Genomic DNA, 27,414 nt, shown 5'->3' on the forward strand with positions numbered 1-27,414 from the left:
TGGGACCAAAGGAGGACTTTGGTGTCATGCCAGGACTGCTGCTGGAGCTCCCAGTGCCTGCAACAGCAGCTGGGGTGCTCTGCCAGCAGCTGCTTCTGCACAGCGACACGGTGCCTCTCCAGGGTCACTCCTGTCCTCGCCAGGCCCGGGAGGTGATGGGCAGAGGAGCAGAGAGTCCCTCAACCCAGCCCAGCAGCCAGAGCCAAGGTCGGAGCCCGCCTCACCCTTGCTTGGGCAGGAGACGGGCTGGGAGCTCGGCCATGATACTCCATCCCAGGCCACAGCGTGTCAGGGCAGCGCAGATCCCGCATGCCCCACGGACACCCCCGGTCTCAGCTCCTCGCCTCGCCACAACGGCCAAGGGTTGCAGCAGCCACTGCCACCAGCCCCTCCTCAGAGCAGAGACTTTAATCAAAAGGTGACTAAAAAGGAGAGGCCCTGATGCACCGGGCTGTGTTGGTATAAAAGGCCAAGGTTGGCAACCTCAGTGCCAGCAGTCCGTGTCCCCTGGTCCCAGTTGGCAGCACGACACAAGTGGGGGGCTGTGGGGGTGTCCTCTCTGCCAGGGTGGGGGGACAGGCCAGCCCGTGCCCCCGTGCCGAGCGCCACAAGAGGGATGAGTCCCTCCCAGGTCAGTCAAGGCTGTTCCCGCCGGCTGGGGGATTCCCGGGGCGGCGCCGGCATGGCCTCACCGCAAGCTGCTGCTGCTGCTGGCCTGGGAGCCGCCCACCCCTGGGTGCTCCGGGCTGTGCCGGTTCTGCAGAGGAAGGACAGACAGGTATCCCGTGAGACCTCCTGCTTGACAGCAGCATCCCTGGGGAATGGCCGCGCGCTGGCTCCAGGCCCTGCGACTGCCAGACGGCCCCTAGGGTGGGCACAGGCTGGGTATCAGGCCGCGGCTCTCCCCACCCACCTTCTTTTTCTTCTTTTCTTTCTTCTTCCTCTTCCGTTCTGGATCCTCCTCTTTCTTCTTCTTTTTCTTCTTGTGATCGGAGTCTGAGGGGGTTTCTGGAGAAACGAGAGGGCTGGATGAGCTGGGCCTCCCCGGGGCTGAAGGGAAGAGGGGACGGCTGCGGCGGTGAAGCGCAGCCCCATACCTGGGGGGACAGGATCCTGGGTGCGGCTCTGCTTGTGCTTGTGCTTGTTCTTTTTCTTGGGTGGCTGGATGTGCATCAGCCGGCACTGTTCAGGCAGCTGGGGAGAGGAGACCAGGGCTGGTCAGGCGGGGCCGGGCACCTCCTGCCCCAGGGGCCGCCCCCCAGCCCTCAGCCCCGGGCTCACCGGGCCAGCGTGGAGGCGGAAGCCCGTCAGCATGGTGCCAGTGAGGGGGGTGAAGGAGCTGCCACAGATGGGGGGCTTCTCGATGAGGGAGCGCAGGCTGCTGTTGTCGTGGGAGCCGGGCAGGTCGATCATGCCGGGCAGGTCGGGGAGGAAGTTGCTGAGCTTCTCCTTCACCTTCTTGCCGCAGAACTTGTTGTAGGCGTGCTCCAGGTTGTAGTGCGTGATCAGGTTGGTGCTGCCCGTCAGCTCCGTGGTGCCTGCGCCCGCCGCGGGGGGGGAGATGGGGTGGTGCTGCCGCCCAGCCAGGCCGCTCCATCCCACCGTCGGGGACCCCCCCGGCCCCGCCCCGGGACCCTCGCCCCAGCCCCACTTCCCCACTCGAGAACGAACAGCTTGCCCCCGCCCCCCCCCCCCGCGCGCATTGGCCTGTCGTGCTGTCAGTTCACGCCTCCCTGTCCGCCACTCTCTCCTCTCATTGGCCGGTCGCGCGGCCAGTCACCACCGCGCCCCAGCTCCGCCGTGCCGATTGGCCGAGTGCGACTCCCGCCCCCGCCCCGCGGCCCCGCCCCGCACCTGGCAGCTCCCGCAGCAAGTAGAAGGGGCCGGCGGCGGCCTTGCGGGCCGCGTCTTCGCCCGGCGGCGGCGCAGCGGAGGCGGGAGCCGGAGCGGCCCCGGCGCCCGGCGCCTTGGCGGGCCCAAAGCCCAGGGCGGCGGCGGCGGCAGGCGGTGGCTCAGCCCCGCCGAACAGCGCCGAGAAGTTCTCCATCTTCCCGGCGTGCCCCGCGCGGGGCCGCCCCGCCGCGATTGGCCGAGCACCCCTCAGGCCCCGCCCACTGCCCCCGTTGCTACGGGAGACTCCGCCCCAGCCTTCTGATTGGGCGCTTCTCTCCTCCCCCCTCATTGGCCCGCCGCCGTATGGGGAGCGCCGGGCAGCGCCGCTTGCTATTGGCCGGCGGGGCCGCAGGGCGTTCCGCCTCCCGCAGACGAGCGGGCCAATAGGAGCAGGGCGGCCGTGCGGCAGCTGCTGAGCAGAGGGCAAGATGGCGGTGCTGGCGCCGCTGCTGGCGCTGGTGTACTCGGTGCCGGGGCTGTGCCGCTGGCTGGCGCGGCCCTACTACCCGCTCTCCGCCCTGCTCGCCACCGCCTTCCTGCTCGTCCGCAAGGTCCCGCCGCTCTGCCAAGGGCTACCCTCCCAGCGGGAGGACGGCAACCCCTGCGACTTCGACTGGGTGAGGCGGCCCGGCCTGCCGCTGACCCGGGCCCGCTCTGAGCCCGAGCCCGCCCCCTCCCCGTGCTCCCCCCCCACCATGCCTGCGCCCTCTGTGCCCGCCCCGGTGTTCCCCGGGCGGGCCTGGCTCCCCTCCCACTCGTGCAGCCTGCCGGGCTTGACCTGGCTCTGCTGCCCATCCCCGAGCCCCTGTGCCCGGCTGTCTGCTAGGGCTGCAGCCGGCCCAGCTGAGGGAGGGGGAAGCCCAGCAGCTGCTGTCATTGCTCTGCCGATGCTCTCCCACTGCTGAGGGCTCCTCAGGTGCTGGCAAGGGTGGGAGGCCGTGCCTGTTGTGGCAGGGGCAGCCTCCTCCTTGCTGTCTCCATCTCAAGATCCAGAGGGGAAGGAGCTGCAGGAGGAGGCAGGGAGCTGGCAGAGAGCTGGGGCCAGCAGGGCCTGGCACAGCCACTCATGCCAGTGCCAGGCTGGGCCAGGAGCAGCCTGACTATGGGAGGACAGTAGGGCTGTGGTTGGCACTGGTGGCCGCTCCCAGGCTCTGCTGTGGCTGCAGGGTCCCACGGGTGCCTCCTGCTCACACCATCTCTCCTGTCCCAGCGGGAGGTGGAGATCCTCATGTTCCTCAGCGCCATCGTGATGATGAAGAACCGACGCTCCAGTGAGTTGGGGCCTGTGCTGCGGGGTGGGCCTGGGTGACTGTGGGGCTGCTTAAGGGACCTTCCCTGAGAAGCTGAGTGGATTGGGGTCTGGAGGACCAAATCTGGCCCTCCCTCAAGATCTGCCTTGTCTTCTGGGGGGATCTGGTCCCATCTTCTATCCCTCTTTCCCTTCCACAGTCACTGTGGAGCAGCACATCGGGAACATTTTCATGTTCAGCAAAGTGGCAAATGCCATCCTCTTCTTCCGCCTCGACATCCGTATGGGCCTGCTCTACCTCACGCTCTGCATAGGTGAGATCTGCCAGGGGGAGCCCAGAGCACTGGAGGCAGCAGCAGTGCCTCCTTGGCATGGCTTGGCCTGCCCTTAGCACCAGCCGTCCCTACCTGTCCCCTGTGCCACCTGGCTGGATGAGCCAGAGCTCCCTCTTGCTGTGGGGTTGACCTTTGGCCTTTGTTGCTGGAGGGGGCTGCAGGTGTGAGGAGCTTCTGTGGGCTCGGGCTTGGGGGCAGCAGTGGGTGAGGCAGGGCTCAAGGAAGTCTGCCTGCCCCAGGGCTCACTCTGCCGTGGTTCCCCTGGGCTGCTCTGGGAAAGGAGGAGCTTCATCCCAAACCCATCCTGGGCCTTCCAGGCACTGGGGGGTGGGGGGGCTCAGGGCCGCTGTTGTTGCAGTGTTCCTGATGACGTGCAAGCCCCCCCTCTACATGGGCCCCGAGTACATCAAGTATTTCAGCGACAAGACTATAGATGTGAGTATCTCCTGAGGGGGGTGCTGGCGGGCTGTGCTTGTGTCCCCTGCTAAGCCCCACACCCCTGCTGCAGGAGGAGCTGGAGCGGGACAAGCGGGTGACCTGGATCGTCGAGTTCTTTGCCAACTGGTCCAGCGAGTGCCAGTCCTTCGCCCCCATCTTTGCTGACCTCTCTCTCAAGTGAGTGGCGCCTGCCGGGGGCCCTGGTGAGTCGTGGGGCCAGGGCTTGCACCCAGCCCTGCAGTCACCTGTGGCACTGGCAGCCATGTCCCTCCATCCTCCCCAGGTACAACTGCTCGGGGTTGCACTTCGGGAAGGTGGATGTCGGCCGGTACACGGATGTCAGCACCAGGTCTGGTGGGAAGACAGCCTGGGCGGTGGGGTCCGTGCTGGGGCAGAGTCCATGGGAGCCCCCAGCCCCCTGCTGCAGCTGCCAGAGGGTCACCATCAGCCTCTCCCCCTCCCACCGCAGGTACAAGGTCAGCACCTCACCCCTCACAAAGCAGCTGCCCACCCTCATCCTCTTCCAGGGTGGGACAGAGACCATGCGCCGGCCACAGATCGACAAGAAGGGTCGGGCTGTCTCCTGGACCTTCTCTGAGGTGGGTGGGATGTTTCAGCCCGCTGCCCACCCCGCACCCCAGGGCAGGATGGGGATTGGCAGCCAGCCTGTGACCTGGGAAGGGTAGGGGCTGCGGGGGTCCCCGGGGGTGCCAACACTGTCTCTGGGCCGCAGGAAAACGTGATCCGGGAGTTCAACCTCAACGAGCTTTACCAGAAAGCCAAGAAGCAGTCGAAGCCGCGGGAGGAGGGGCCCGAGGAGCCCTCTGTTCAACAGGCGGCTGCCAGGCACCCCGACGGGGAGACCAAGAAGGACAAGTAGAAGCTGCCCTGTGTCATCACCCATCGTCGCGTCACCGTCACCCCGGTGGCACCGGCCCCGCAGGGCTTGCCCGCCCGCTCGGCCCTGCCTGCGGCCTGCTCCGTGGGGCGTGTCCTGGCCCTGTCCCGGGAGAGCGGGGAAGCCCCGCTGGGCAGGACCCCGGTGCAGGCGGGGACGGGCACTAGCACAGACCCCGCCTTCGGTTAACGCTCATCCTCATCGCTGACAATAAACGCTCCGCGTCCGTGTCCGTGTCCGTGTCCGTGGAGGGGCCGGGGCTGAGCGCTGGGGGCGGGGCTTCGGGCGGCGCGCGACTGGGCTGTGCGCGCTGGTTGGCTGCCGCGCCTGCGCCGGCAGCACGGCGGGAAGGGGCACGCGGGCGGAACCACTGCCCCTGCCGGGGAGGGGGAGGCGGAGGTAACAGCGGGCCGGCCCGGCCCTTCGCCGTTGCCCCGGGAAGGGTCAGATGGTCCCGCGGAGGCGGGCGGGGGGAGGATGGGGGTGCCTTCCCGGTTCCCGCGGGCTCCGGGTGCCGTTCAGCGGTGATAGCCTCCTGCCGCCCCCCGCCGCCCCCCTCCTGCGGCTCACCTTAGGGCACAGCCCGGCGCAGCGCCCCAGTCCGGCACGCGGCGCGGCAGGTAGGAGGCGCGGGTTCGGTTCCTCCCCTCCCCCCCCTCACGGCGGGGTTTCTGGGGACACCGCATCACCCTACGTGGCGGGACCCCGGTGGGCGCCCCCCTTTCACCCCCCCTCAGTGGGTGCCCCGGTCTCGTTCCCCCTGCGGAGCCTCGTCACTGCTTCCCCCCCGCGCCCCGCAGCGGGCGCCCCGCAGCGCGGCCCCGGGCTCTCCGCAGGATGGCTTCCCGCGGCAGGAAGCGCGGGGCCCGGCAGCCGCCGGCCGAGGCACTGGAGCAGGCTGCAGCCCCGCAGAAGCGGCTGCGCGCCCAGGACGAGGGCAGCCCGGGGGTCACGGGCCCCCGCGTCGTCATCGAGCACTGGTGAGCCAGGCGGGGTGCCCTCGCGGGGTGCCGACCCACCCCCGGGGTGCGGAGCCCCTTCCCCAGGTGCTGACCCCCCTGCCCTGTGCTCCTCCCAGCAAGAGCTGACGGGTGTTCGGGCGCACGGCGGCGGCGGTGAGTGAGGCCCTGCGCGGGGCCGTAGCCCACCTCCCCGTGGACATCAACCCCCGGCAGCCGCGCAGGAACAGCTTCGAGGTGTCCCTGGTGAAGGAGGATGGCAGCAGTGAGTGCCAGGGCCGGGGGTGGGGGGGCGGGGGGACCCCTGGCACCCCTGACCTGTCCCCCCTTGCCCTCCCCAGCCGTGGAGCTGTGGAGTGGCATCAAGAAGGGGCCGCCGCGCAAGCTGAAGTTCCCCCAGCCGGAGGCCGTGGTGGAAGCCCTGAAGAGCAGCTTGGCATAGAGGTGGCAGCCAGGTGCGTGGGGACAGGAGAGGGACAGGATGGGATGGGGGACAGAGGCGGGATGGGGACAAAGATGAGATGGGATGGGAACAGGGATGGGACATGATGGGGACAGGGGCAGGATGGGACTGCGATGGGATGGGATGGAGACGGGGATGGGACAGGGAGAAGAGTGGGACAGGATGGGGACAAGGATGGGATGAGAACAGGAACCACGCACCACCACCCTCCCCACAGCCAAGCCGGCACTGGCACCTGCGGTTGTGAGCATCTATGAAGAGGCGAGATGAAGTGGGGCACACCCGAAAGCCCCAGTCCCGTCTCCGATGCTGCAGCTCTGCCGCAAGCAGCCACTGCCGGAGCCCCTGCATCCCCCTGCGTCCCCCCCAAATTCCCCAATAAAGCTTGGCAGCCCACAGCGAAGCTCCACCAGTGCTAACACTTTATTTCAACGCCATGTAGCCCGGGGCTGCTGCAGCCTCTGGGCCTGGGGTGAGGGCAGCTCTGCCACATTGCCCTGAGGGCAGGCAGCAGCACCAGCCCCCCCCTAGGTGAGGACATCCACCTCCTCATCTGACTCGGATGAGGGACAGGGCCAGACACAGACAGTGCTGGGGGGCAGGCATGGCTCCACTGTCCCTACATCCACCTCCTCCTCATCGGAGTCCCCCAGGGGGTCCCCCAGAGGCACCGCTTGCCTGCAGCCCTGCTGGGGTGGGGGAGGCACCTGGCCCTGCTTCCTCCAGGCCCGCCGTGGGGGAGAGTGCCCACCTGCTTGCCCCAGTGCACCTGCGTGCAGGGGTGGCTGCGGTTCCGTCAGCCCCTTGTCACTCACTGCCACCGTGCTGGGCACGGTGGGGGGCTGCCTCTCCTGCACCACCTCCCAGCACCCCCAGCTCTCCACCTTTCGCAGTTTCATCCGCCCCACGGAGCTGGGCTGCACGGTCCCCTGAGTGCGTGGCCCCTCACACGGGGGGACGGCATTGACCCTGGGCTCAGCCCTGTGACCCACTGTCACGGGGGAGACATGCTGGGGGGCGCGCAGGCAGGAGCGATTGAGCTGCCGCTGGGGTCCCAGCCTGACCAGGCGTCCCTCCCGGAGCTCCAGGGACTCGAGCTCAGTGACACGAAGGTGGCGGGCAGCTGCCAGCACCTCCTGCACCTCCTCCTGTGTGGCCTCCAGCTCAGCGGTGTAGAGGAAGTGCACCAGCTTGCGCAGTGCCCCGATCTTCAGCCCCCCCAGCTCCAGCACCACCCTGCAACCCTGGGGGGGGCAGCTTCTGGCCCAGCTGCTCCATGAAGAAGGGGCTGCAGACGGAGAGGACGCAGCAGTGGGCCACCACTGCCTCGCCTGCAAAGCCAACAGTGCAGTGGCCGTCACCACCCCAAAGCCCTGGCTGCCCTTCCTGGAGGTTGCGGCTCCTGGCCCCCCAGTTCCCTGAGCCATGCTGCCTGCTCACCTTCAGCCTGCAGGACTGCATCGCAGAAAACATCCCCTCGCTGCTGCTGCTGGTGGAGCTGCTGGAAGGCTTTGCGGAGCAGGCGGGTGCTGCGGTAGAGCAGCCTCGGGGTGGCTGATGGAGAGCCCATGGGCACCCTGTGGGGGACAGCGCAGAGCTGGGGACCCGGGACCAGCACTCACCATCCCCGTAGTGGACTGGCCAGAATGGTTTGGGACCAGGATGTAGTGGGGCCTGCAGAGGAGCATGGGCGGAGGCATGTTTTGCAGCGCCCGTGCAGCTGTGCAACAGTCAGCACTGCTGCACCATCACCCTGCAATGCCTGCACACAGCACCGGGCAGCCTGTGCACCCATGCAGTGCCCGTGTGGCACCCCACGGGCCCGGGCACCGGCCACGTGTAGCCACCGGACCGGGAAACCCCCGGGGTTCCGCTGGTCCGCCAGGGGGCGCCACCCGCGGCGCTCCGCCGGGGGGAACCCGGTGGGCGGGGGTTTGGGCCCTCGCCCCCCTTCCCCCCGCTGTGGGCGGGCAGCCCCGGGCCCGCCGCGAACCTGCCGCCGAGGAGGGTCTGCCGAGGAGGGTCGGCCACTCGTGGTCCCCTGCCGCGCAGCACGTGCGTGCCTCGCGCCCAACGTCTGGCGTGTCCTCGCCGCTCGCCCCGCCCAGCGGCAGCCTCCATTGGCCCACCCGGCAGCCAATCGCGCCCCGCCAGCCAATGGGGCTAGCGGCAGGAAGGGCGTGAGGGCGGGACCGGGCGGGGAGGGGCGGTGTGCCGCTATGGCAGGGCCGGCATCGCGGGGCTGCGGCCTGCACGCCCGGGAGCCTAGCAGAGCCCTCCCCCCCCCCCCCGCCGCACTCCTGCTGTGACCCTGGCCATCCCCCTTTGCCCTCCTCTGTGCCGGCCGGAAGCCTGGCAGAGAAGGCTCATGGCCTACTGCAACATGGCGTTCAGCTCAGGCCTTTGCTGCAGGCAGCCCCTGGGCTTTGGAGCATGTGAGGTGGCAGGCCACAGGCCCGACACCGACCCACAGGCCCGACACCGTGCTGTGGGCACAACACCGTGCCACAGGCTGCCCCACGCCCTCCCGCCACCACCCTGCAGGGCAGGGGCGTGGGCATCAGCCTGGCCCGTCCAGCCTTCACCCTTGCTCTGCAGGCCCACAGGCAAGGCTGCCAGGCCACAACGCGAGGTGGGAGCGCCATGCTGCTCATGGTCGCTGGCGCTGTGGCACTGAAGCATGCAGGATAAGTGACTGGGGAGCGTGCTGTCTGCAAAGCAGCTCTTCTGGCAATGCGGGTGCTGGGGTTGGTCAGCTCAGAGCCCTGCGCCGGGCCTTGTTTCAGGTTTTCAAAATCTACTGTGGCCCTGTGTGTGAGAAATGGTGTTTTCGCGGCTCGCTGACGCCTTTTGGGAGGAGTGGGGCATACACACAGCAGGCTTCTGAAGGGGAAGATTGATAGTGGGTGCTTGGGAAGCTGTCCTTCATGCAAACGATGCTGCCTACTTAGTTTGAAAGTATTTTGTCATTTTATAAAGCATCCATTGTAAAAACATCTGCGTCAGTCACTCCACACACACGAACAACAATTATAATAATCCCAGCCTGATTGCCTGGAGATACTAGCTGTTCTTAAAAACAACCAAAGTGGGTGGAAATTTCAGGCGCTGCAGAAGAATAGGAGTCTAGATGACGCTGTAGATTTTAACCTATAAAGTTTTCAAATGCGGTATCATCCCCTGATACTTTCCATGGCTTTGCAGATAGATCTGACATGTGAGGGTGGTTTTTTCTTTTCTCCGTTTTTGCTGCATGCAAAATGGATGCAAACCAAGAAAGAAAGTGCCTGATGATGGGTCTGGGCCAGTGGCTGCTGAGGTTAGTGGCAGTCTTTCCATTGACCTCGGGTGGTTTGGAGCCTGGCCCTAAATACCAAGGGATACAGCAAAACAAGTAATTTTGTATCAAAGTGCTATCATATGCTCATAAAAATAGAAGAAAAATAGAGATGTTTCCTCCCTCACCCCTCACAATCTTTTGGAATTACAGTGATCCGAGCTGTCAGTTGGAAAGCTTAAATTCACCGGGAGCAGATGGATCCAGATGCTGACTGAGGGGTCTGCCTGCAGATTCCAGAACCCAGCTACCTCTGCATCATGTTTTTAAATCCAACCCCAGCCTGGTGATCCACCTGCGGGTCTATGTCAGCCCCTGCACCCTTGGTCCCGTCCCTGGAAAATTCCCCATGGGAAGCACTTTCAGCTTCAGAGAAGACCTCTGCAACCCTACAGAAGAGACATAACTGGCCCTGGGACATGGTGGGCTGTCTTGACTTCCACTCTACTGAGTAATATTTTCTGTCGTGCCCCAGCCACGCTGAGACAGCAGAGTAAGGAGAAGGGGAGTTTATTGAGCAGGGATCAAAAGCAAAGCTGAGAAGAAACCCCCTTCCTCTCCAGCCAAGGCTGTGGTGCAAGCAGATGCTCTGACAGGGAGCCTGCAGGTGGAGGGACATCAGCAGTGGAAATCACCTTCCAGCCTGGTCAGCCAGGTGGGGCAGAGATGTCAAAGGAAAGACACAGAGGCAGAGTGAAGTGAAATTACAAAATCCCAAGGTGCTGATTCAGAGGACTTACCCTCGCAATCAGCAGATGAGAGGCAATGTCCCAACTACTGGAAAGCCTGAATCTTTGGTGCTGGCTCGGGGACAGAACCCACTCCCATCCCCTGTGCCTCTGCAGCCCTGCTGCAAAGGGAAACAGAACACCTGCCCTCACTTTTCTTCACCAGAAGCACCAGTCATCAAGAGGGGAGAAATGCCTGGCGTCTGCTCTCCTCCCTTTCATGTGGCTTGAGAAATCCCCTCCCAGGCTAGGAGCAGAGGCCAAGGCGTTCACCCGGTCACCTTGCTCAAGCTGTGGAGGAAAGAGCTGCATTTGCTTGTCCACCCCAGGGAGGAGACCAAGGCAGAACTGGGCTCTTCCCTCCCCTTTGTGTCCCTCTTCCCACTCCTGAGGTCATCCCAGAGGCTGGGCTGATAAAAGGGCAAGCAACCCAATGTCTCTCCCTGTCCTGGGACATGCTCAGGGTGACCGGCGGCTCTTCTATCTGGAGGAGGAACAGAGAGCTGGTTGCTGCAGCCACCTCCTTGGGTGAAGGGGGAGCACACACCCTGCACCCCTGGTGGAGAGCACAGGGGGTTTGGAGGCCCCATGGGCTCTTGAGCTGATAGATGACAGGAGGGACAAAGTCCCTCAGCTCTGGAGGCATTAGTTAGGCTCACGCTGCGCAAAACAGCTCCCACGTGTGCTCCTGTGCAAGGCCAGAGTCCACCCTTGCCATGTGAGCTTCCCTGGCCTACAGAAAGTGTTTTTTAGGTGGAATGTGGCACAGATACTCCTCTGCTAATGGGATGCCGATGCCTTGCAGAGCCTGGAACAGTCACCCCATGGACAGCCTGGTGTGTCCTGTGACAGTGAGTGGGACCGGAGCCCCAGTGGCGGCTGTGGGAAAGGGTGTCAGCCACATTTCCTGGGACTAGGACAGAGCACGCAGTGGGCACAGGGTGGTGGAAAAGCCTGCAGGCCTGCCGGTGGGATGGACTGCCTGTGAGTCAGGCTCAGTCTGTCTGGAGGGCACACTGCCCTAGCAGGGCCATGGAACTGCTTTCGGGCAGCGACACACCACCCTGGGCCCCGCGCAGACAACAGGCCCCTTGCTTTCAGGCTGTTTTAGTATTTCACAGCGGCAACAATGCTAATCCCTGTCACGCAAAGCCCACTTCTCCGCTGCACCCCCGGCAGCTGCGTGTGCTGCCTCTCCCTCCTCGCCAATAGCCTTGTCTGCCCCTAAAATTCACTGAGATTTGATCTGGCAATACCAGCAAACACCCCCACTGTAGATGCACAAAAGAGGCCTTTTATGAATGTAACTTTTACTAGTACCCAAAGCCAAACAATCTATGCTGGAAAAAGCACTGATAGCTTTTTGTTCCGTTGACCCCTCTCGTTAAAGACTGGTGACCATATTTGCTGCCAGAATCTGCTGGCTGAAAAGAATGTGACAGTAGCTCTCGCTGCCACCCCAGCAAAACATGTAGGACCGTGAACCCTTCTGTCCACCTTCTGGTGTTCAGAAGCTGGTTACCTGAGGCACAGCCCCTGCATTACTGAGGTGGGGACTCTGGCACCTGTCCTTGGTGGGCTGCTGGGCACAGCCCTCAGTGACTCAGTGGATCAGGTATGTCAAGCCAGGTTTATCTCCTGGTGGGATTCACTGGGGAGGAGAAGGGAAGGTAGCTTAGCCTGGAGGTAGCCTAAATGTGCGCTGGTTATCCAGGCTCTCTCTGAAGAGGGAAGAGAGGCCTCCCCACAGGACAAGTCATGTCTTCCCAAGGCTGCAAACCAGCAGATTCTTAGCTGGTTTCTTTAGGAGAATGGAAATTCCTGCCTTGGGTCTCACTGACAGCCATGACTGTTTTCCAGTGAGGTCCCCTTTTGCTTTTGTTGCTACACTGCAGCAAAGGAGCCGCCTCTGTTGCCCTGTTCTTGGGAGGTAGCTCACACTTTGCTGCAGCTGTCACAGAAGGGGAAGGATGAAGGCAGGGGTCCATGGCTGGGAAAAGAGCTAGAGGTGGAGAGGAAGACGAGGTTGTAAGTAGTGGTAGATCACGGCAGGGCTGGGAGGGAAGGAGATTTCTCTGCACACTTCAGTCATTTATTTTTTTAATTTATTTTGTTGTAAGTAATGTAAAAAAATGTAAAAAAAATTTATTAATTTCTGTGCACGCTTCAGTAATTTTTTTTTATTTATTTTGTTGTAAATAATGTAAAAAAATGTAACAAAATATATTATTAATTAAAAATTAAAACATTTGCACATTTGAGCAAAAGGTGTAATAGGAATTTGACAGTTCAGGAGTGCGATGGCATGCAGCGAGGTCAGACGTCAAAGGCTAACAGTGGGCCGGTGTGCAGGGTAGGCACGGGAGAGCTGGGCACAGCAGGCAGTGGGCAGGAGGCAGATGTCTCGCTTTCCTCTGACTCAATGCCATGGCGAGCATGTGGAGCTGCCAGACGCTGCTCTGGGAAGGTGTCGGTGTGGACTGTGGACTTGCTTTTTTGCGTGGCATCTTCGCATTAGGGCTGAAAAGCTCTGGCAGCCCCAGCTTCCCCCCACCCTTTTAACACTGGCGTCCGACAGATGAGTCGGTTCACCCCCCTGGTGCCACGCTTCCCCTTGTGCAGGGGGAAGACAACAACCTGTTGGGATTCCCAGAGGAAAGGGGCTGCGGAAGTGCCTCGTTATCCTGATTTAGAACAATGCAGGCCATCTCTCTGAACCGCCTGCGCTGGACCTGGCGACAGCAGCCTCCCCTTCCTCCTGTCCTCCACTGCCGAGCAGTACTGATCTCTCTTGTAAACAAGTCGTGTTGCTCTGTTCCGGTGGTAGCTGCGTTTTCTGAGCGTCTCATCTGGATAAGGCACCAGCAGCGCTGTAGGATGACAGGGGACATGCAAGATGTTATTACATGTAATTACTGTAAAGGAGGGCAAATTTTCCCATGCTAGTAACACATCCCTCCTTCCCAGGAAGAAGTGGGGCAGACTCCTCTGCCGCAGTAGTTATATTCAAACAAGAGCATGATCTGCTGCTGGGTGAGCCGAAGCCAGAGGATCAGGGTTCAGCCTGCCTTCAAAAGTAAGCCTGCATTACTGGGTGTTCCGGGGCACGGCTGAATCAGGAGTTGGAGCTGACATTGCACTGATAGACCCTGTCCAGCTCCATCCTGCAGCCCTGGGGACAAGAGGCACTCGCTCAGCTTCAAAGAGACCCGACTCCACCTCCAGCTCGGAGCCAGCAGAGGAGTGTTCTCAACAGTGTGTTTAATCTTTGAAGAAACTGAAGACTTTAAAGGTTGTTAAATTTCTGGGCTGGTCGAAATAGCAACAACGTGGCCACACGCCAGGCACAGCAGAAGGCTGCCCTGTGCTTTTTGCACCGGTGGCCACTTACCTGTTGCCAGTGTTCAGTGTCAAGAGCAGCCACCTGCTGGGCACTGTCCCCTGCCACGCCTTGGGCGTCCTGCCTGCATCTCCTACACTTTTAGGCACGAGTGAAGCCTTAGCATGGCTTGCATGCCCTGCTCTTGGCCACCCACCTTCCCTGGGGTGGGGCAGGGAGGCCAGATAATTCAGGTGGTAATAGGGGAGGGTGAGGAGAGTCACCGGGGGCCATGCTTGGAATCCACTTGTGGGCTGAAATTATTTGCCAGCTGATGTGGAACAGACCCATCTGGTGATTCCCACATGCCAGCGCCACAGATTTCGTGCTGCTTTCAACCAAGAGCAGTGGGTTTGTGTGAGCACGCTGGGCCCACGTGTGCGCCCCACCGACAGCCTGTTGTCCAAACAACTTGGGCAGTTGTGGACGTGTCGTGGCAGCCGGTGCTGGGTTGGAGGAGCAAGGTGTCTGTGGTGCTTTTTCCCTGGGGGAGAGCTGTCCCTTCGGAGCTGTCAGAGATCCCTGGGACTGGCAGGTGAGGACTTCTCTTCCCAGAATGAACTGCGAGAGCACCTCTTCTCCCTCCTTGTCCCCAGGATGCGGGGGACGCGTCCACCTTCCTTCTTGTGTGGGTGAAGAGGAGGGGAGGGCAGCTGAGGAGTATTTGAGATCCAGGAGCTGCTCTCACTCGACCACAGGGCTGGGAGGGGTCCCAGCATTCTGGGTGACAACCAGGATGGAGGGACACAGGGAGAAGGTCCCAGTTCCCTGCTGTGGGATGGAGGGGAGGGGTAAAGGCCAGCTCTCTCTGCTCTTCACAGCCAGCGGGCTGGGCGATCTATTTTACAAATCAAACATCAGGGAGAGTTTGGGGGTCTCCCTAAACACGCCCTTCACATGCACTGAATCCCATTTCTCCTCATTGTACCTTTTTGTGCCACCCTTAGCAAACACCACCCCAGCTAGGGGATTACCTTCTCCAAACATTCGCAGGCTGCAGTGGCCTGTCCCCCCTCCTCCTGACCTCACTGAGCAACCCACCCATATTTACCCCTAGAATCACCCATCCCCACCCAAAACCTTATTCAGCTCTTTTCCTCTCATCGTTATCTTACTAACAGCTTGGTAGTCAGGAGGCCAGCAGGATTGTCCCCAGCGCCTGGATCCCACCAGCCAGGGCCAGAGATTCGCCTTCAGGAGACCTGGATCAGCACTTCTGCCGGGTGAGCAGCAGGGAGGGTGGGAAGGGGCAGGCTCTGCACCACTTCCTCACCCCCCCGGGGAAGGGGGAATGCTCCACCACCGGGGTGCAGGTGCAAGCGTGCACGCAGCACCTGCCACCTGCCTGCCCGAGCTCAGCTCTGACCCTGTGGCCGTGGAGTGGCAGCGGCAGGCCTGGGGACGTGGTGCTGCTTCCTCGCAGGGTGCTTGCTGCTCACTCTGCAGTTATGTTTCCCTGGTGGGATTAGTTGCGATTGCAAAACTTCACTTTTAGATTTCCTGCCCCCCCCCCCGCCCCCTCCCAGGTCCCCTCCTGCTATTTCTGCGTGCCAGCAGGGATGGCAGCACCGTTTCATTTAGTGCTGTGGAAGTCGGACGGAGCAGGATCACTTTGCCCGGCTGCCTTGCTGTTTCTGTCCACTGTGACAGGCACCGTTAATGCAGCCCCCTGCACCCTCCCCGCCGCAGCAATCCGTCTCATCGGTGCTGTCATGCGCTCACACGAGGCCCCCCCCGGCGCCTGCAGCCCTTTGGCTGTCCATGTGGCCTTGGCCACAGGACAGGCCTCCCAGAATCAGTCATGCTCCCCTCAGTGGGGTCTTCAGGCCCCCCCTGCCCCCGGCTAGACTGACTGACAGCGTATTTCTCCCTGGCCACCGGCTGTGTCACCCCACCAGCAGTTGCCGGTGCAGGAGCCCAGGGGACATACCGCAGGACAGAATCCACCTGGGACAAGCTCCTGGGTTCAAGGGCCAGCTGGGGGGCTCGGGTGCTCCCCCGGGGCGAGCGTTGGCAGGGCTGCACCCAGCACCGGCCCTCGGGAGCCAGAGGGACGAGGTGACCCCCGGGGTGGGCCCGCAGCCCCCCCGCAGAGTCCTGCTGCTGGACAAATGCCACCCCGGATGAAGTCCCATGTCTCCCCCTGGCTCTGGCAGGACAGCCCGGGGAGGGGGCTCTGCTCTGGAGGGGCTGGGCTGTCCCCAGAGCTCCTCACCCCCCGACCCCAGTGGCAGACCCCGAGCCTGGGGAGCAGCTCAGCCCCGCCGATGGGATTCCCCGGGGCAGCCTCCCTGGAGGTGGATCCCACCGGAGGGCAGACCCCTGCCTGGGGACCGTGTCCCCTGGGGCAGCGCCCAGGGTGATGGACTGCCCCAGGACAGACCCCACGGGGCACAGACCCCACCCGGGGCAGACCCCCAGGGCCGCCCCCCTGCGGCGGCCGCCATGGCCAGTCCGTGCGGCCCCGCGCTCCGCCCACGGCTGGCGCGGGGGGCGCTGACGACAGGGGGCGGAGCCGCCCCGCCCCTCCGGAGCAACTTCCATTTTAGGTGCGGGAGCGGCGCGGGGCGCACGGCGCGGCCAGGCCCGACCTCGCTCCGCTGCGCCCGCCCCGGCCCGCGCCGCCGGACCCCCACCCCTCGCCCGGCGCCGCGCCTCTCGCCTCGCCGAAGCGGCGGGTCCCCGAGGAGCGGGCCGGGCGGCCGTGCTGCCACCGTGGGGAGGGACCGCCCACCCTCCCCCCCCCGCCCGCCGAGGAGCCCGGCCACGGTGAGTCTCGCTCTCGGCGGCGCCGCCGCCGCCTGCCGGGGGAGGCCGGTGCGGGCTGGCGCCTGCCGGGCGCCCCACGCCCTCGCGGCGGGATGGGGGGGCGGGGCGGCCGGCGCCCTCCCCGCGGCCCTCTCGGCGGGGTCGGCGCCCGGCCGCTGCTCCGCTGCCGGGGCCGGTCGGCGCCGGGGCCCCGGAGGCCGGCGGCTGCCGCCCGGGGGCGGGGGTGCCAGGCGGGGCTGCGCCCCGCGGGACCGGCCGGGGCGCTGGCGGGGCCCGGCCCGCCGGGAGCCCGCGGGCAGCGACACAAAGGCGGCTGGGCCGGGCGGCCGCCCCGCTCCGCTCCCCGCCCGGTGCCGGCTCGCCGCCCCCGCCGCTCTCCCATCCCGGAACAAAGGCAGCCCGTGTGCCAGCTTCCCACGGCCGGCACCGGCGGGGGCCCCTCCGCCTCCCTTTGTGCGGGCGGCTGGCTCTCGGCCCCACCGCGGGGTCCTCGCCGGGGCTCCGGCCCTGTCCCGGGTTCCCTGCCGCCCGGCCGCGGGCGGGCCCGGCCCCCGGTGCGCCCTTGTCCGCGCCTTTGTTCTGGCGGGGGCCGGTGTGCCCAGGGCGGGCGAAGCGTGCGGGTGGGGCAGGCGGCCGCCCGCCGCAGGGCGCGGTAACGGGGCAGCCGCCGGGTAGGGCCGTCCGGCGGAGCGGCGGATCAGCGGGAGCCCTCGGAGAAGGGGCTTGGCTTGGAGCAAAAGCTGCGGTGGCCCTCGGTCCTGAGGGCTGGTGGCATCTGCGGGGGGGCGCGGCAGGGACACCTCCGCTGTGCCCCTGGGCCTTAGGGCGGGAGCCCGCACAACAAAGCTTCCTCCGATTGTCGGGGCGGGGGGCAACGGCTCGGTGCCCGGGCGCTTCCGGGGATCGGGTGAGGCCGGGGGGTACCGGCGCGCCGTCTGGACCTGCGGTCGGGCCGAAGGCTGAGCGGGGGCTGGGCCGCAGGGCTGTGGCACCCAGGCTTGCGGGGGCTTCTGCCTGGCCCCTGCTCAGCCGGAGGCGAGCACCTAAGGTGCGTGTGGAGCCTCGTGGTGGTGTCCAGCTACAGCTTCCTGCGGTTCCACCTGACGTCCCCCCTGTGCTGTGCGGATGCTTTTGGACTTGGCTGCCCAGTTCTTGGTGTGGAGTTAGGACAGGCTTGTCCTCGGCTTTGTAGGGAGCAGGGAAAGCTCAGCACCTCCAGGACCCGGTTGTGTTGGGAATCCCGTAGTCAATGATCCTGTATTTGAAACTTTCATTCCTGTGCCTTGCTCTTTCTTCTCTGAGAAGGTCTCCTGGATGTGGTGAGGTGTGGGTGGGTGGGTGGCTGGCTGGTGACTCATAGACTCTTGTCTCCAGTGCCCGCAGTGTGCACTCTTGTGCGTGCAGCGCCTGCCGGGGCCCTTGCTGGAGGAGCAGGGCAGCGTCCCCCAGGCCTGCAGGAAGCCATGGGCTGGGAAGAGCATGAGCAGAGGAATTGTTAGTCTTCCCCATGTTTACCTTGCCTGCTCCCAGTGCTTTTCTTGAGGCAGGTTCTCTTACCTGTCAGTGTTTACTTGTGCACTCTAAAGAGGAAAAAAAAAGGCAGTTTCTAAAAAAAACTATTCTCCTTCCACTTGATTGAACTTGGCTGGGACTCTGTTGCATGCAAACGACTGTCCTTTGTTATGTGCAGCATTTGCTGGAATCTTTCATGGAGCTTTCCTGGAAGGGGTGGGAGGATGAAAGCTTGCTTAGTGGCGCGCGCTGGGCTTGCCTGGGCTGCTGCGGAGGGGTGAGCCTCCTCCCTTCCGACTTGGAGGTCAGGCCCCAATCTTTGTGGTTGAGGAGCCCTTGAAGCCATCCCTCCCCTAAAGACGGGCTAGGAGTCAGATGAATGGTTCAGCCCAGACCATGCAGCCAGCGTGTCTGTCCCTGGATTGCCTCTCATCTTTTTCCTTCTGCAGCCTCTGGCATGAAGATAAGACCTTGGTCCATTGTGTCTGTGCTGGGGGTGTCTTTAGGACACCCAGAAAATAATAGCATAGCTTGGACCATGCCTGGGAGGCTGTTGGCTTCTCAAAATAGCTTACCAGCGTGTCTGACTTCAGGGGAGAGTGCTGGTTAAGTCTTGGTTTCTTTTCCTAACAACCCCTTGTAACTGCCTGTCATTTACTGCTGGCAAGGATGGAGCCCTCTTCCAAGACTGTGGTGGTACTGTCTCCAGGGAAGTACAGAGCTGTCTTCCTGGCTCTAAAAACCCAGGTCTCTGCAGCATGGCGTTTTTTCCCCTGTCCCTGCCCTGCTGGCTGTGAGAAGCAGAACTGTGGGGCTGGTTTGGGTCCATAAAAGGCAACAGGTGTTGCTGGGATGTGGTGACGAAACCCAAACCTGTTGGGTGATTCAAGCAGCTCCTCCGTGTGTGACACAGGGCTTGGCTAGTGGAGGAGGTTGTCCTCTGGCACAGAGTGCAGGAATGCGACTTGGCATGCGGCTGTTGGAAAGGAGCTGGATTTACGGGCTCTTGACCAAAGTCCTCGAGGTCCCAAAGGTGGCCACAGCCTTCTCTTTGCTTCTTACCATGTGAGGAGGCTGTTTGGGGGGGGGACACACAGAGAGAAGCTGTTTCTTAGAGCCAGGTCTTGTACTGGAAAGTCCCAGCAGCAGGCCGATGAGTCTGTCCGGCTCCTGCCTGTCTTGTGCTTGTTGCTAATCAGCCTTCCTTGCCACCCAGGAAGGCTGCTGGCGCTGTTCTGCCTGCTGCTGCCGCTGGCTCAGCACAGGCGTGCCTGTCCCTGTGCTTGCCCTGTGCAGGGACTGCTGCGCATGGGGGCTGGCCTGTGGATTAATTTGTCCCGTTGGGTTGCCATGTGAGAGCCCACTGAGGGGGCTTCGAGGTGGCAGCGAGTGCTGTGTGGTGGTCCTGCAGTACTGCTCCCAGTCCCTGCCTGCCTGTGGAGGAAGTAAGAGTTTTCCCCACGAGGGATATTGCTTACTCGTTGCGAGCAGAGGGCTGAGATGAGGTAACTGTGGGGTGTGGGGGCAATCTGGTGACTAAGGAGCACAAGCTGCCAGGTGTGGCTCTGGGACAGGTGAACCCATAACCAGGGCGCCTCACCTTTGCTTCCATCTGCTTTTCCCAGTTCAGAGCAGGTATAGGTCAGAGGTTGGCAGTGGGGATGACCGGTGTGCGTGGGCCTTGGGCCAAGGTGGGAACTGAGCAGTCTCTGCTGCCCTGCAGGCAGCTTCCATGCCAGCTTCCCCCACCTGCAGGGGGATGAGCTTCCCTGCAAGGAAGCAGTGACAGAGGAGTAGCGGATGTCCAGGAGCTTGTCCCTGTGTCCTTAACCTTGTGCTGAAGGTCCACAGTGACTTTGCACTGCAGAGCTCTTACCCACTGCCAAAATACTTGTGCCAGTGTGGGTCTGGTGGCCTGATCCAGGCTGAGCACATCACCTGCGTGTTTAGTTTTAACAGCTCGTTGCCCAGATGTTTGTGCCAATGGGAGAGCAGGATTTATTCTGTGAAACCACCCCCCACCCCCCCGGCCTTTTGTCGTGCTGGGAGGTGGGGGTGGTTTTGAGGCTGCAGGGGTGCGCTGGGGTGTCAGTCGGCATGCAGGCATCCCAGCTGGCTGCAGTGCTTAACAGAACAGTCTTGATGGGCTGCTTGTCCAGGCCAGGAGTGACTGGCTTTCCAGCACAAGCAGGGAAGGGTCTGGGCAAGTCAGGGTAGTGGGGCTGAGCCCTGGGTACAGCTCTCCTATAGCTTGGCTGGGGTGGCGTGCAGTCATGGGAGTGTGGCTCCAGCACTGGTATGAGGGCATCTCCTTCCAGCCTGGTCCTGGGTGCTCTGGCTCTGGTGGTAACTGTGTGCTGGGCTAACGTGTGTGAGGGCAGGAGCTGTGTCTCCATCCCAGCCCTGCCTTCTGCTTCTCTGGGCGTTGGCCCCAGTTACAGCAAATGCTGCTCAAAGTTCACCAGCTTCCTGCTGCTGGCCCCTCGTGGGCGCGGGGAACCTGGAAGCAGTGTGAGCAGTAGCAGCAGGGGCAGGTTCCTTGAGAGCCGGCAGCGTGGAGGAGGGCAGCCTGTGTCATGACAGGAGTGGAAGGTGGCTGAGATGTTGTGGAGGAGTAGGCAGCAAGAGGAGTTGCTCTCCGCTCTTGCCTTGCGAGGCTTTTGCAACTGCAGAAGCATCTCCTGGGTGGGAGAGTGGTCACCTGGGATGAGTGGCCCAGTGTAGGAGCTGGATGTCTGCTGAGCAGATGAATACAGAGAAGAGATTCCCACTCTGGCCAGGAGGAGGAAAGCATCTTGCTGTCCTCAACTGATGCATTTCCCTCTTGCTGTTGTCTCGTGTGGTGCTTGGGCTGGTCTTTTCTGAGAAGAGCTCCTAAATCTCTCTGCCACTTCCTCACTGGTGCTCCCAGCTCCTCTCCTGGCCCGGTCGGAAAGGGAAGATGTGGTGCTGGGCTGCTTGCATGTGTGGGTAGCTGCGATGGGTGGGAGGGAGTGTGTCAAACTGCAAAGACTAGTTTTTCCGACCTGGAAGGGTGGGTCACCGATTGTGTTTGCATGCTGCTGGCAGGCCCCTTGCCCAGTGGAGTAACACATTCTTGCAAGCGTGTTGCTGCATGCAGCACTGCTTGCCGTGCCTGGCTCCGGCTGCAGGCAGGCTAACTTGCTCGGGGGGGGGGGGGGGGGGGGGGGGGGGGGAGAGATGTCATCCTGCCCCGTGCTAACCGGGGTCTGATGGGGTAGGAGGGGGGCAGCCTGGAGGTGCTGCTGGGGGGAGAGTTCTCTGTGATGTGGGGAGGCCACCTGCTCCAGGCTGGCTCTGTAGCCCTCCTTCCTTTCTGCTTTTACCTGCAGGAGGGAGCTCCCCAGGGCCCTGCAGCTCCCCTCCAGAGCACACTGGGGCAGCAAATGGAGAAACCTGCTCTCCCTTGATCTCTGCCCAGTGTCTCCAGCGGCTGGCTTGGGTGGAAAACCCCTTCCCTTCTCTGTTCTCCTTCCCTCCATAGCAAGAGGAGCTGCCCTGGGCAGGGCAGATGGGTAGGCCCTGGGGAGTACAGCTGTGGCAGCAGTCATGCTATGTGAGGGGGAGGCGGGTGTCTTCTGGTTTGCCTCCCCAGGGATGTCCCCATCCTGCCTCTGGGAGCCTCGGGAACAGCACAAGGTGTCAGGTGGTCCTGTTTGTGCCTGTTGGCCAGTGGGGTTGTGCAGATGAGGTGTGTGAGGGGAGGCTGGAGAGCAGCAGTACATGCTGACTTGCAGTCTTGGTGAGCAAATGTTGTGCTGGAGTCCTGTTAGTGCCTTCTCAGCTCTGCAAATAACAAGCCCATCCCTAGGGCATGGTGGGCACAGCCATGTCCTCCTGGGGTTGGAACCACAGCCTCTTGCACCCTCTGCCTGTAGGATACACCCAGCCCTGGGCGGGAATGAATACCACCATGGGCGAGGAGCCCTTGCATGTGTTACCCAGAGGCAGGACACTTCCAGCAAGCTGGCTGGGCATCTGGTCTCCTGGGGGGGACCATGTCAACCTCCTGGCTGGGGCTGGTGGTGCCTGTGCCTGGTGTTCCCAGCCTGGTTCCAGGGTGTGTGCATGTGGGCTGGGGACAGTGGGGAGCGGCCCTTGGCAGGACGCTGTGTTTAGACCCTTACAGGAAAGGGAAGTCACGATGTCACCTCCTGTCTGACCAGGAAATGCAGGTTTCCTTCCCTTTGGCTCATGCAGGAGCCTGGGAGGCTGCTTCTCAGCAAGTGGGTTGAGGGAGCAGTAGCCTGATGTGGCATCGGCAAACAGCTTGTGCAGGGGGCTGGGGGGAGGATGGAGTCCTGCCGTCCCTCAGAGCAGGCGGTCTGTTGTCTTGTTTGTCCCTTGCTGCTGTGTATGTGTGCTGGCTCATGCCAGCCAGTGTGCTAAAGGGTTGCTGAGCACTGGGGGGGACTTGCTGTTACCCTGCTGCAGCCCACTGGGGGGGGGGGGGGGGCGGCGCAGCATCCCCCTATCCCCCTTCCCTGTCCCTGGCCTGATGCTTCTCCGGTGGCTTTCCTTCACCCATTTGTTACCCCTCTTGGCAGAGCCCTTGAAGTTGTGTTCCAGTGCAGATGCACACATGCCATTAGAGAGCAGGGAACCTGATGAGGTCATGTCGAATGGAACTGGGGTTTTCAGCCTCGTGCTGTGACTCAGCCTGCCGGCCACCCTACCTGCTCGGGGAGTCTGGGCTGGATGAGGGGAGGGCAAGGGGGTCCAGCTTCTCCTGGTGGCTCCCTTGGGCCACCCCTACAAGGGCGGCTTGGCCTAATCTGGGCAATTCCCTCCTTGCCGCTCCCACACGGTGAACACGACTTCACCACCTGCCTGTTTGCTCAGCCTGGGGAGGGGAGAGGTGTGCGGCTTGCCTGGCAGACAGGGTGCCCTTCCCTCTGGGCTTGCCGGCGGGGGGGGGGGGGGGGGGGGGGCAAGGGGGGAAGCTGAGCTACTGTCCTCCGTATTCCTGATCATGCTTTGCTTCCTTGTTGACTTCAGACACTGCTAGCGGGGAAGGTGGATAATGGTGGCCAGGCTCCTGGGCTGGGCGCTCTCTGGGTGAGCCCAGTAGTGCAGCTCCCCTGCTGCTGCTGGAGCAATTCCTGCTGTGCTCCAGCCCTCTGTGCCTTTGCACACTGGTGGGAGCAGAGCAATTGGAGCTGCCCTGAGGCTGGACCACAGGGTCCAGCCTGGCCACAGGTGTCGGGAGAGGAAATGATCTCAAGTGGCTTCCCTGGGAAGAGGCGTGCGGGGCTGTGGTGAGGGATCTGTGCCAGGTAGGGGGGTCCAGATCTGTGTGTCCGGGTGCTGGGCTGGCATCAAGTCGTCCTGTCGCTCTGCCGGCAGGGGCTGTTCAGGCTGGTAGCTAGCTGTGGCTGTGTGTGCCTGTGGCCAGATGGAGGGAGGCTTCCCTTAATTCTGTGGGGAATGCTGGCCATTGGGCTGTGGCCGCTCTGCTTGGGGGTAGCCAGCAGCAGATGTGAGCCCTTGAGGAGCTAAATCCAGCTCTGGGACCGGGTGCCGGAGCAGCTTCACCCCACCTGCCATGCCCTCGTACCTCTGCTGGGGCTCTGAGGGAGGCAGCTCCTGTGGTGCTGCAGCCTCGGGTTTCACTGAGGGGACTTTGCTCCCTGGGCTCTGCTAGGCAGCCCTTATCGCTGCTGTTTGTTTTTGCAGTGGGAGAGAGGCAGCTGAATGGGAAAGCTCAGTGTGGCGTTGGGTGGGGGGAGAGGCGGGTGAAGGGCAGGGAGCCAGCGTAGCTGGAGCCTGGGGTCAGCGCTGACCTTCAGCACGACGCCGAGGTTCCCGCTGAGCCCTGTGGGCTCGGGGACATCTTGCATCCCCCACCAAGGTGGCAGCCGTTCCTCAGGCGCAGCAAGGAGCTGGGAAGCTGCCCTGTGACGCTGCTGGCTTGTGTGTGGCTCCTCGGGCTGGGGCGGTGGGGCTGCCCCCTTTCCCCCCATGGGGCCCAGGAGCTGCCTGGGTGCAGCAGGAGCCTGCTGGCTGCCAGAGCATGGCCTGTCCCGGGAATGCTCTGGCCCCGTTCCCAGAATCCGGCGCTGGGTGTTTGTTTGCTGCTGCGCCCCTGAGGTCTGGTGCTACTGTGACAGGAAGCGGGAACGCCGGGGGAGGGAGGCCGGCCGGCCGGCTGGGATGTGCCTGTGAAATCCCTTTGTCCCTGCCGAGCCTCAGCTGCAAATTCCCACAGAGAAGAGAGAGCTGCCTTTGTGCTGCTGAAGGGCTCCCGACATGTGAATCCTCTGGGGCTGGGGGTGCGAACTGTGGGGCTAGTGCCTGTGTGGGGTGGGGGGAGTGGCAGGGACCCCTGTCTTGCTGCTGTCCCCAGGGTGAGGGACCCATGCTGGGGGGAGTGGGGCTGTTGGGCTGTCCTCGGGCAGCGGGATGTTGCTGGCAGGAAGGCTCTGGCCCCGTGGCCATGCCACTCGGGGATTGCGGGTGGACAGTGTTTCTGCTTGGAGCCCAGTGGCTTGGCTGCCTTCCTGCTGGGAGGGACGCTTGTCCTCTCCTGAAAGCACCGAGGGAAGCTCAGTCTCCCTTCCACTTGCTGTTGTGCTGGCCGCTCCCTCTGGCTGGTGTGGCAGCTGGCACTTGCCCAGCTGGTACCAACGTTGGCAGCTCTCCCGGCCCAGCCAGGAGGGAAGGGGCTCCTCCAGTGCTGCGTCCCGGCTTGTGCCCGGGAGAGGGGTGTGTGGCTGGCCTCCCTCGCCTGCCCGGCAGGACAGCTGCCCCGCAGCCGGATTGCTGGCATTCCAGCAGAAGAAGCCTCTCTCTCTGGCTGGCCCCACGCTGCTGCCTCTCTCCATCCTGCTGGGGTGGTGAGTGGGACCCTCCTGGTGACCTCAGCTGGGCTGGGGGCACATCCCTTCCCCAGGGCATCGCCCACCCATGATTTTGCAACCCTCAGCTGTGTCCAGACCCGTCTTTTGGACCAGACTGGTAGACTGGTATTGTGTGTTCTTGGCCCCCCTGCCCTTGCTGGGGCGGGTGAGGGGACGCGTAGGCCTGCTTCCTCCCCTCCAGCCGGGCGCGGCACCACCCTGCCCCTTATCTCTCCCTCCTTATCGTCTTCGCTGGCTGCTGGCCTGCTCCCGTTTGAGGAGCGGTGCTGTGTCCCTGCCTGCATCTCCGCAGGTAACTCCCTGCTCCGGAGGGAGCCTTTCCCAACGGAGCTACGCAGCCTTTGTCCCCCGTGCTGGGGGCGGCAGACGAGGTAGACCAGGTGGTGATCCCGCTGCCGGTCCAACCAGTTGGGCGACAGGCGGAGGTGAGCGGCTGCCTTCCCGCTGCCCGAGGCAGCTGCTCCCGGCGGTTGGCCCGCCCAGCCCTGGCCAGGGACCCGGGTGGCTTGGGCACGGCTCCCCCCGAGCGAGGTGGGGCTGTGCCGGGGCACGTCGGCACCCGAGGCGGTGTCTGACCTGCCCGCGGGAGCAGCCCTGCGCTGCCCAGGGAGGGCCAAGCCGCCTGCCAGCCTGGCTAAAGTCCGTTGTGCCTGTGCTCTGTCACCTGCCTCCAGGGACAGCCCTTCGGGCTGGGGCCGGGCGGGCAGCTGGCCCCTCGGCAGGCGATGGGAGAGCCCCTCTCCCGCAGCGGGTCGGGGTCTGCCAGGGGCTCAGGGTGGAGCGGGCCAGGGAGCGTGAGCACAGCGTGGCAGCCTGGGTGCATCTGCCTGGGCAGGCGGGTCCCTCCCTGGGGCACCGGTTGGCAGGGGGGGCTGGCAGTGCTAGGTATGGGCATGGGTGGGGAGACAGCTGCTGCCCACTGCCCGCTGTTCTGCTTCCCCTGCCGCCCGAGGGCTGGCGTGCTCTCCTGAGCTGAACGCGGACATGTTGGGGATGAGCTTGGGCCCATGGGTGCCCTGCCCAGTGCCCTGCTGGCTCATGCCACCTTGGCTAGTGTTGGTGCTTGCCACCTCAGGCAGGCTGAGGTCGAAGGACCAATGCATGAGCCTGGATGCTGTACTTGGGGGTTGGAAAGGTGCCAAAGATGCCAGCTCATTTATTTTTTAGCTAATTGAGACTGAACAGAAGCCTGTGGTGAATTAGCAGGGCTGTGAACCTGTGCAGAGCCGGCAAATGTAATGCACGGCAAGTGCTCAGACAATTGCAGGCTTGAATTATTGATGGGGCTTCTGTTTTTAAGTGCATCGTGATAGGCAGCTGGAACCAGGAGAATTTGTTGTTTCCTCTCTCTCTGGAGGGGCGGTGTGTGTGTGTCTAGGGCTGAGAGCTGTTGATGTTCCCTTTCTAAGGGCAGGGGCAGCCAGCTGGCTTCTCCTGAGTTCCTCAAATTGATAGGGCAAGGCAAATCATTTGAGCAGTGTTGCCATTTTTTCTCCAGTCAGCGCTGGGGACTGTGGCGGAGCAGGAGCAAGTTCCTTAGGTGGGACATCCCTTGTCAGCCTGGCAGGTGGCTCTGGCCTGAGAGCCCGGAGCTCCTGGTGTCCACACAGGGGCTCAGCCAGCCCAGGCCCTCTCTGGCTCTGGTTGCAGCTGGTGCCGAGCCAAAGGACTGCTTTGCTCGTGCCTCACAGCAGTGGGGGGGCTGTGAGGGGTGCCAGGCAGTGGTGACAAACCCAGCCGCTTGCTTAACAGGTGCCCAGGGGACACAAACAAGCAGTAAAGCTATGGGGAGGGCTGGGACTCTGCAGTCGAAACTGATGTGGCTCTGTCCACCTGTCCCCGGTGCCAGAGGGCTGTCGGGAGTGGGTGCCTGGTGTGTCTCTTAGGGAGCTGGGGCAGGGCTGATGTGGTGGAGGTAGTTTCTGGCTTTGTAGGTGCTTGGGTTGAACTTTCTCAGCATGTAAGATTTTTGGTAGAGCAGCCTTAGCTCCAGGGATTCCAGGACTGTTGTGTGACAGCTCTCTGGGGACTCAGGGTGCTGAGCAGGGCTGGGGCAGGTCCTTGGAAAGACTCAACCAGAGGGCTGTGTCCTGGAGATCTCCTATGCTGCCGCGGGTGCTGCCTGTCAAGCCTCCTGCCTGTGTCTTGTCTTGTCCGTTCTCCCTGGCCTGTGGTGCACAATTCTCCATCTGCCAGCTCAGTCTGGGCCCTGGGGCTAATTCTGTGGCTCGCAGGGGAGCCTTCAAGGCTTGAACTCCATCCTCTGGCAGTGTGGATGTGGCTGTGGTTTGGCCCTGGAAATAATTTTTCCGGGCAGAGGATTTGTTCTGGGTGGAGGCAGTCTGTTGCCCCACCACCACCAAGAAGCAGGAGCAAGGGGGTTTGGAAAAATGGGCTGTGTCCAAGCTGTCCCCAGTGAAAGAGCTCTGGAGGACTTGGTCAGGGTTTAGGGTGTCTTTCTGGCTGCTACAAAGCCTTTAGCTGAACTTAGATGATTGTGGTGGGTACCTGCGGTGGGAAGCTCTGTGCATGGAAGTCAGCTCCTGGCTGCCTCCCTGCCAGCAAGGGGGCTC

General features: G+C 63.0%; 5 protein-coding genes across 8 annotated transcripts in view; 3 read left to right on the forward strand and 2 right to left on the reverse strand.

Moving 5' to 3' along the window:
- Window positions 1–390: 390 nt before the first annotated feature.
- On the reverse strand, window positions 391–2,197 carry MED19 (mediator complex subunit 19). Its single transcript, XM_055813921.1, has 5 exons — window positions 1,855–2,197; window positions 1,282–1,538; window positions 1,098–1,194; window positions 914–1,008; window positions 391–757 (listed from the first exon to the last, which is right to left on the reverse strand). Exons 1-5 carry the CDS (start codon window positions 2,180–2,182, stop codon window positions 689–691), a joined length of 846 nt encoding a protein of 281 aa, XP_055669896.1. The 5' UTR covers window positions 2,183–2,197; the 3' UTR covers window positions 391–688.
- An 83-nt stretch (window positions 2,198–2,280) lies between these two features.
- On the forward strand, window positions 2,281–5,045 carry TMX2 (thioredoxin related transmembrane protein 2). 2 transcript variants are annotated; one of them, XM_055813920.1, is made up of 8 exons: window positions 2,285–2,510; window positions 3,104–3,164; window positions 3,343–3,456; window positions 3,836–3,912; window positions 3,986–4,092; window positions 4,199–4,264; window positions 4,385–4,514; window positions 4,649–5,045. In XM_055813920.1, the coding sequence occupies exons 1-8, from the start codon at window positions 2,322–2,324 to the stop codon at window positions 4,793–4,795; spliced, it is 891 nt and encodes a 296-aa protein (XP_055669895.1). In that variant the 5' UTR covers window positions 2,285–2,321; the 3' UTR covers window positions 4,796–5,045. The 2 variants fall into 2 exon arrangements, with proteins under 2 accessions (XP_055669893.1, XP_055669895.1); XM_055813918.1 differs by having other exon boundaries at window positions 2,281–2,510; window positions 4,199–4,514.
- Window positions 5,046–5,183: 138 nt separating this feature from the next.
- SELENOH (selenoprotein H) lies at window positions 5,184–6,638 on the forward strand. Of its 3 annotated transcripts, none has more exons than XM_055813923.1 (5): window positions 5,184–5,433; window positions 5,551–5,793; window positions 5,892–6,037; window positions 6,114–6,227; window positions 6,453–6,638. In XM_055813923.1, the coding sequence occupies exons 2-4, from the start codon at window positions 5,651–5,653 to the stop codon at window positions 6,212–6,214; spliced, it is 390 nt and encodes a 129-aa protein (XP_055669898.1). In that variant the 5' UTR covers window positions 5,184–5,433; window positions 5,551–5,650; the 3' UTR covers window positions 6,215–6,227; window positions 6,453–6,638. The 3 variants fall into 3 exon arrangements, with proteins under 3 accessions (XP_055669898.1, XP_055669897.1, XP_005244692.4); XM_055813922.1 differs by having other exon boundaries at window positions 5,614–5,793; XM_005244635.4 differs by lacking the exon at window positions 5,184–5,433 and having other exon boundaries at window positions 5,446–5,793.
- Window positions 6,639–6,640: 2 nt separating this feature from the next.
- Window positions 6,641–9,671, reverse strand: BTBD18 (BTB domain containing 18). Its single transcript, XM_055813917.1, is given in 4 exon segments — window positions 6,641–7,500; window positions 7,502–7,566; window positions 7,676–7,812; window positions 8,229–9,671. Coding segments are annotated over 4 exon segments (1,068 nt in total). The 5' UTR covers window positions 8,357–9,671; the 3' UTR covers window positions 6,641–6,762.
- Window positions 9,672–16,215: 6,544 nt separating this feature from the next.
- Window positions 16,216–27,414, forward strand: part of CTNND1 (catenin delta 1) — a 31,364-nt gene continuing 20,165 nt past the window's right edge. Inside the window, 1 exon segment of the mRNA XM_055814543.1 lies at window positions 16,216–16,448. The gene's annotated coding sequence lies outside the window, so the exon portion shown is untranslated.

This window comes from Falco peregrinus, chromosome 9 (assembly GCF_023634155.1).
Source record: "Falco peregrinus isolate bFalPer1 chromosome 9, bFalPer1.pri, whole genome shotgun sequence".
Lineage (NCBI taxonomy): Eukaryota > Metazoa > Chordata > Aves > Falconiformes > Falconidae > Falco > Falco peregrinus.

What these genes read in the sequence shown, in the direction of transcription:
- MED19 (XM_055813921.1), bottom strand. Translation starts at nt 2,182, where the DNA reads ATGAGGGGGGAGGAGAGAAGCGCCCAATCAGAAGGCTGGGGCGGAGTC. An exon ending in CTTGCTGCGGGAGCTGCCAG is followed by an intron (nt 1,539 to 1,854) that starts GTGCGGGGCGGG and finishes CGGCGGGCGCAG; the next exon opens with GCACCACGGAGCTGACGGGC. An exon ending in CCAGGATCCTGTCCCCCCAG is followed by an intron (nt 1,009 to 1,097) that starts GTATGGGGCTGC and finishes TCGTTTCTCCAG; the next exon opens with AAACCCCCTCAGACTCCGAT.
- TMX2 (XM_055813918.1), top strand. Translation starts at nt 2,322, where the DNA reads ATGGCGGTGCTGGCGCCGCTGCTGGCGCTGGTGTACTCGGTGCCGGGG. An exon ending in CTACCTCACGCTCTGCATAG is followed by an intron (nt 3,457 to 3,835) that starts GTGAGATCTGCC and finishes CTGTTGTTGCAG; the next exon opens with TGTTCCTGATGACGTGCAAG. An exon ending in TCTCCTGGACCTTCTCTGAG is followed by an intron (nt 4,515 to 4,648) that starts GTGGGTGGGATG and finishes TCTGGGCCGCAG; the next exon opens with GAAAACGTGATCCGGGAGTT.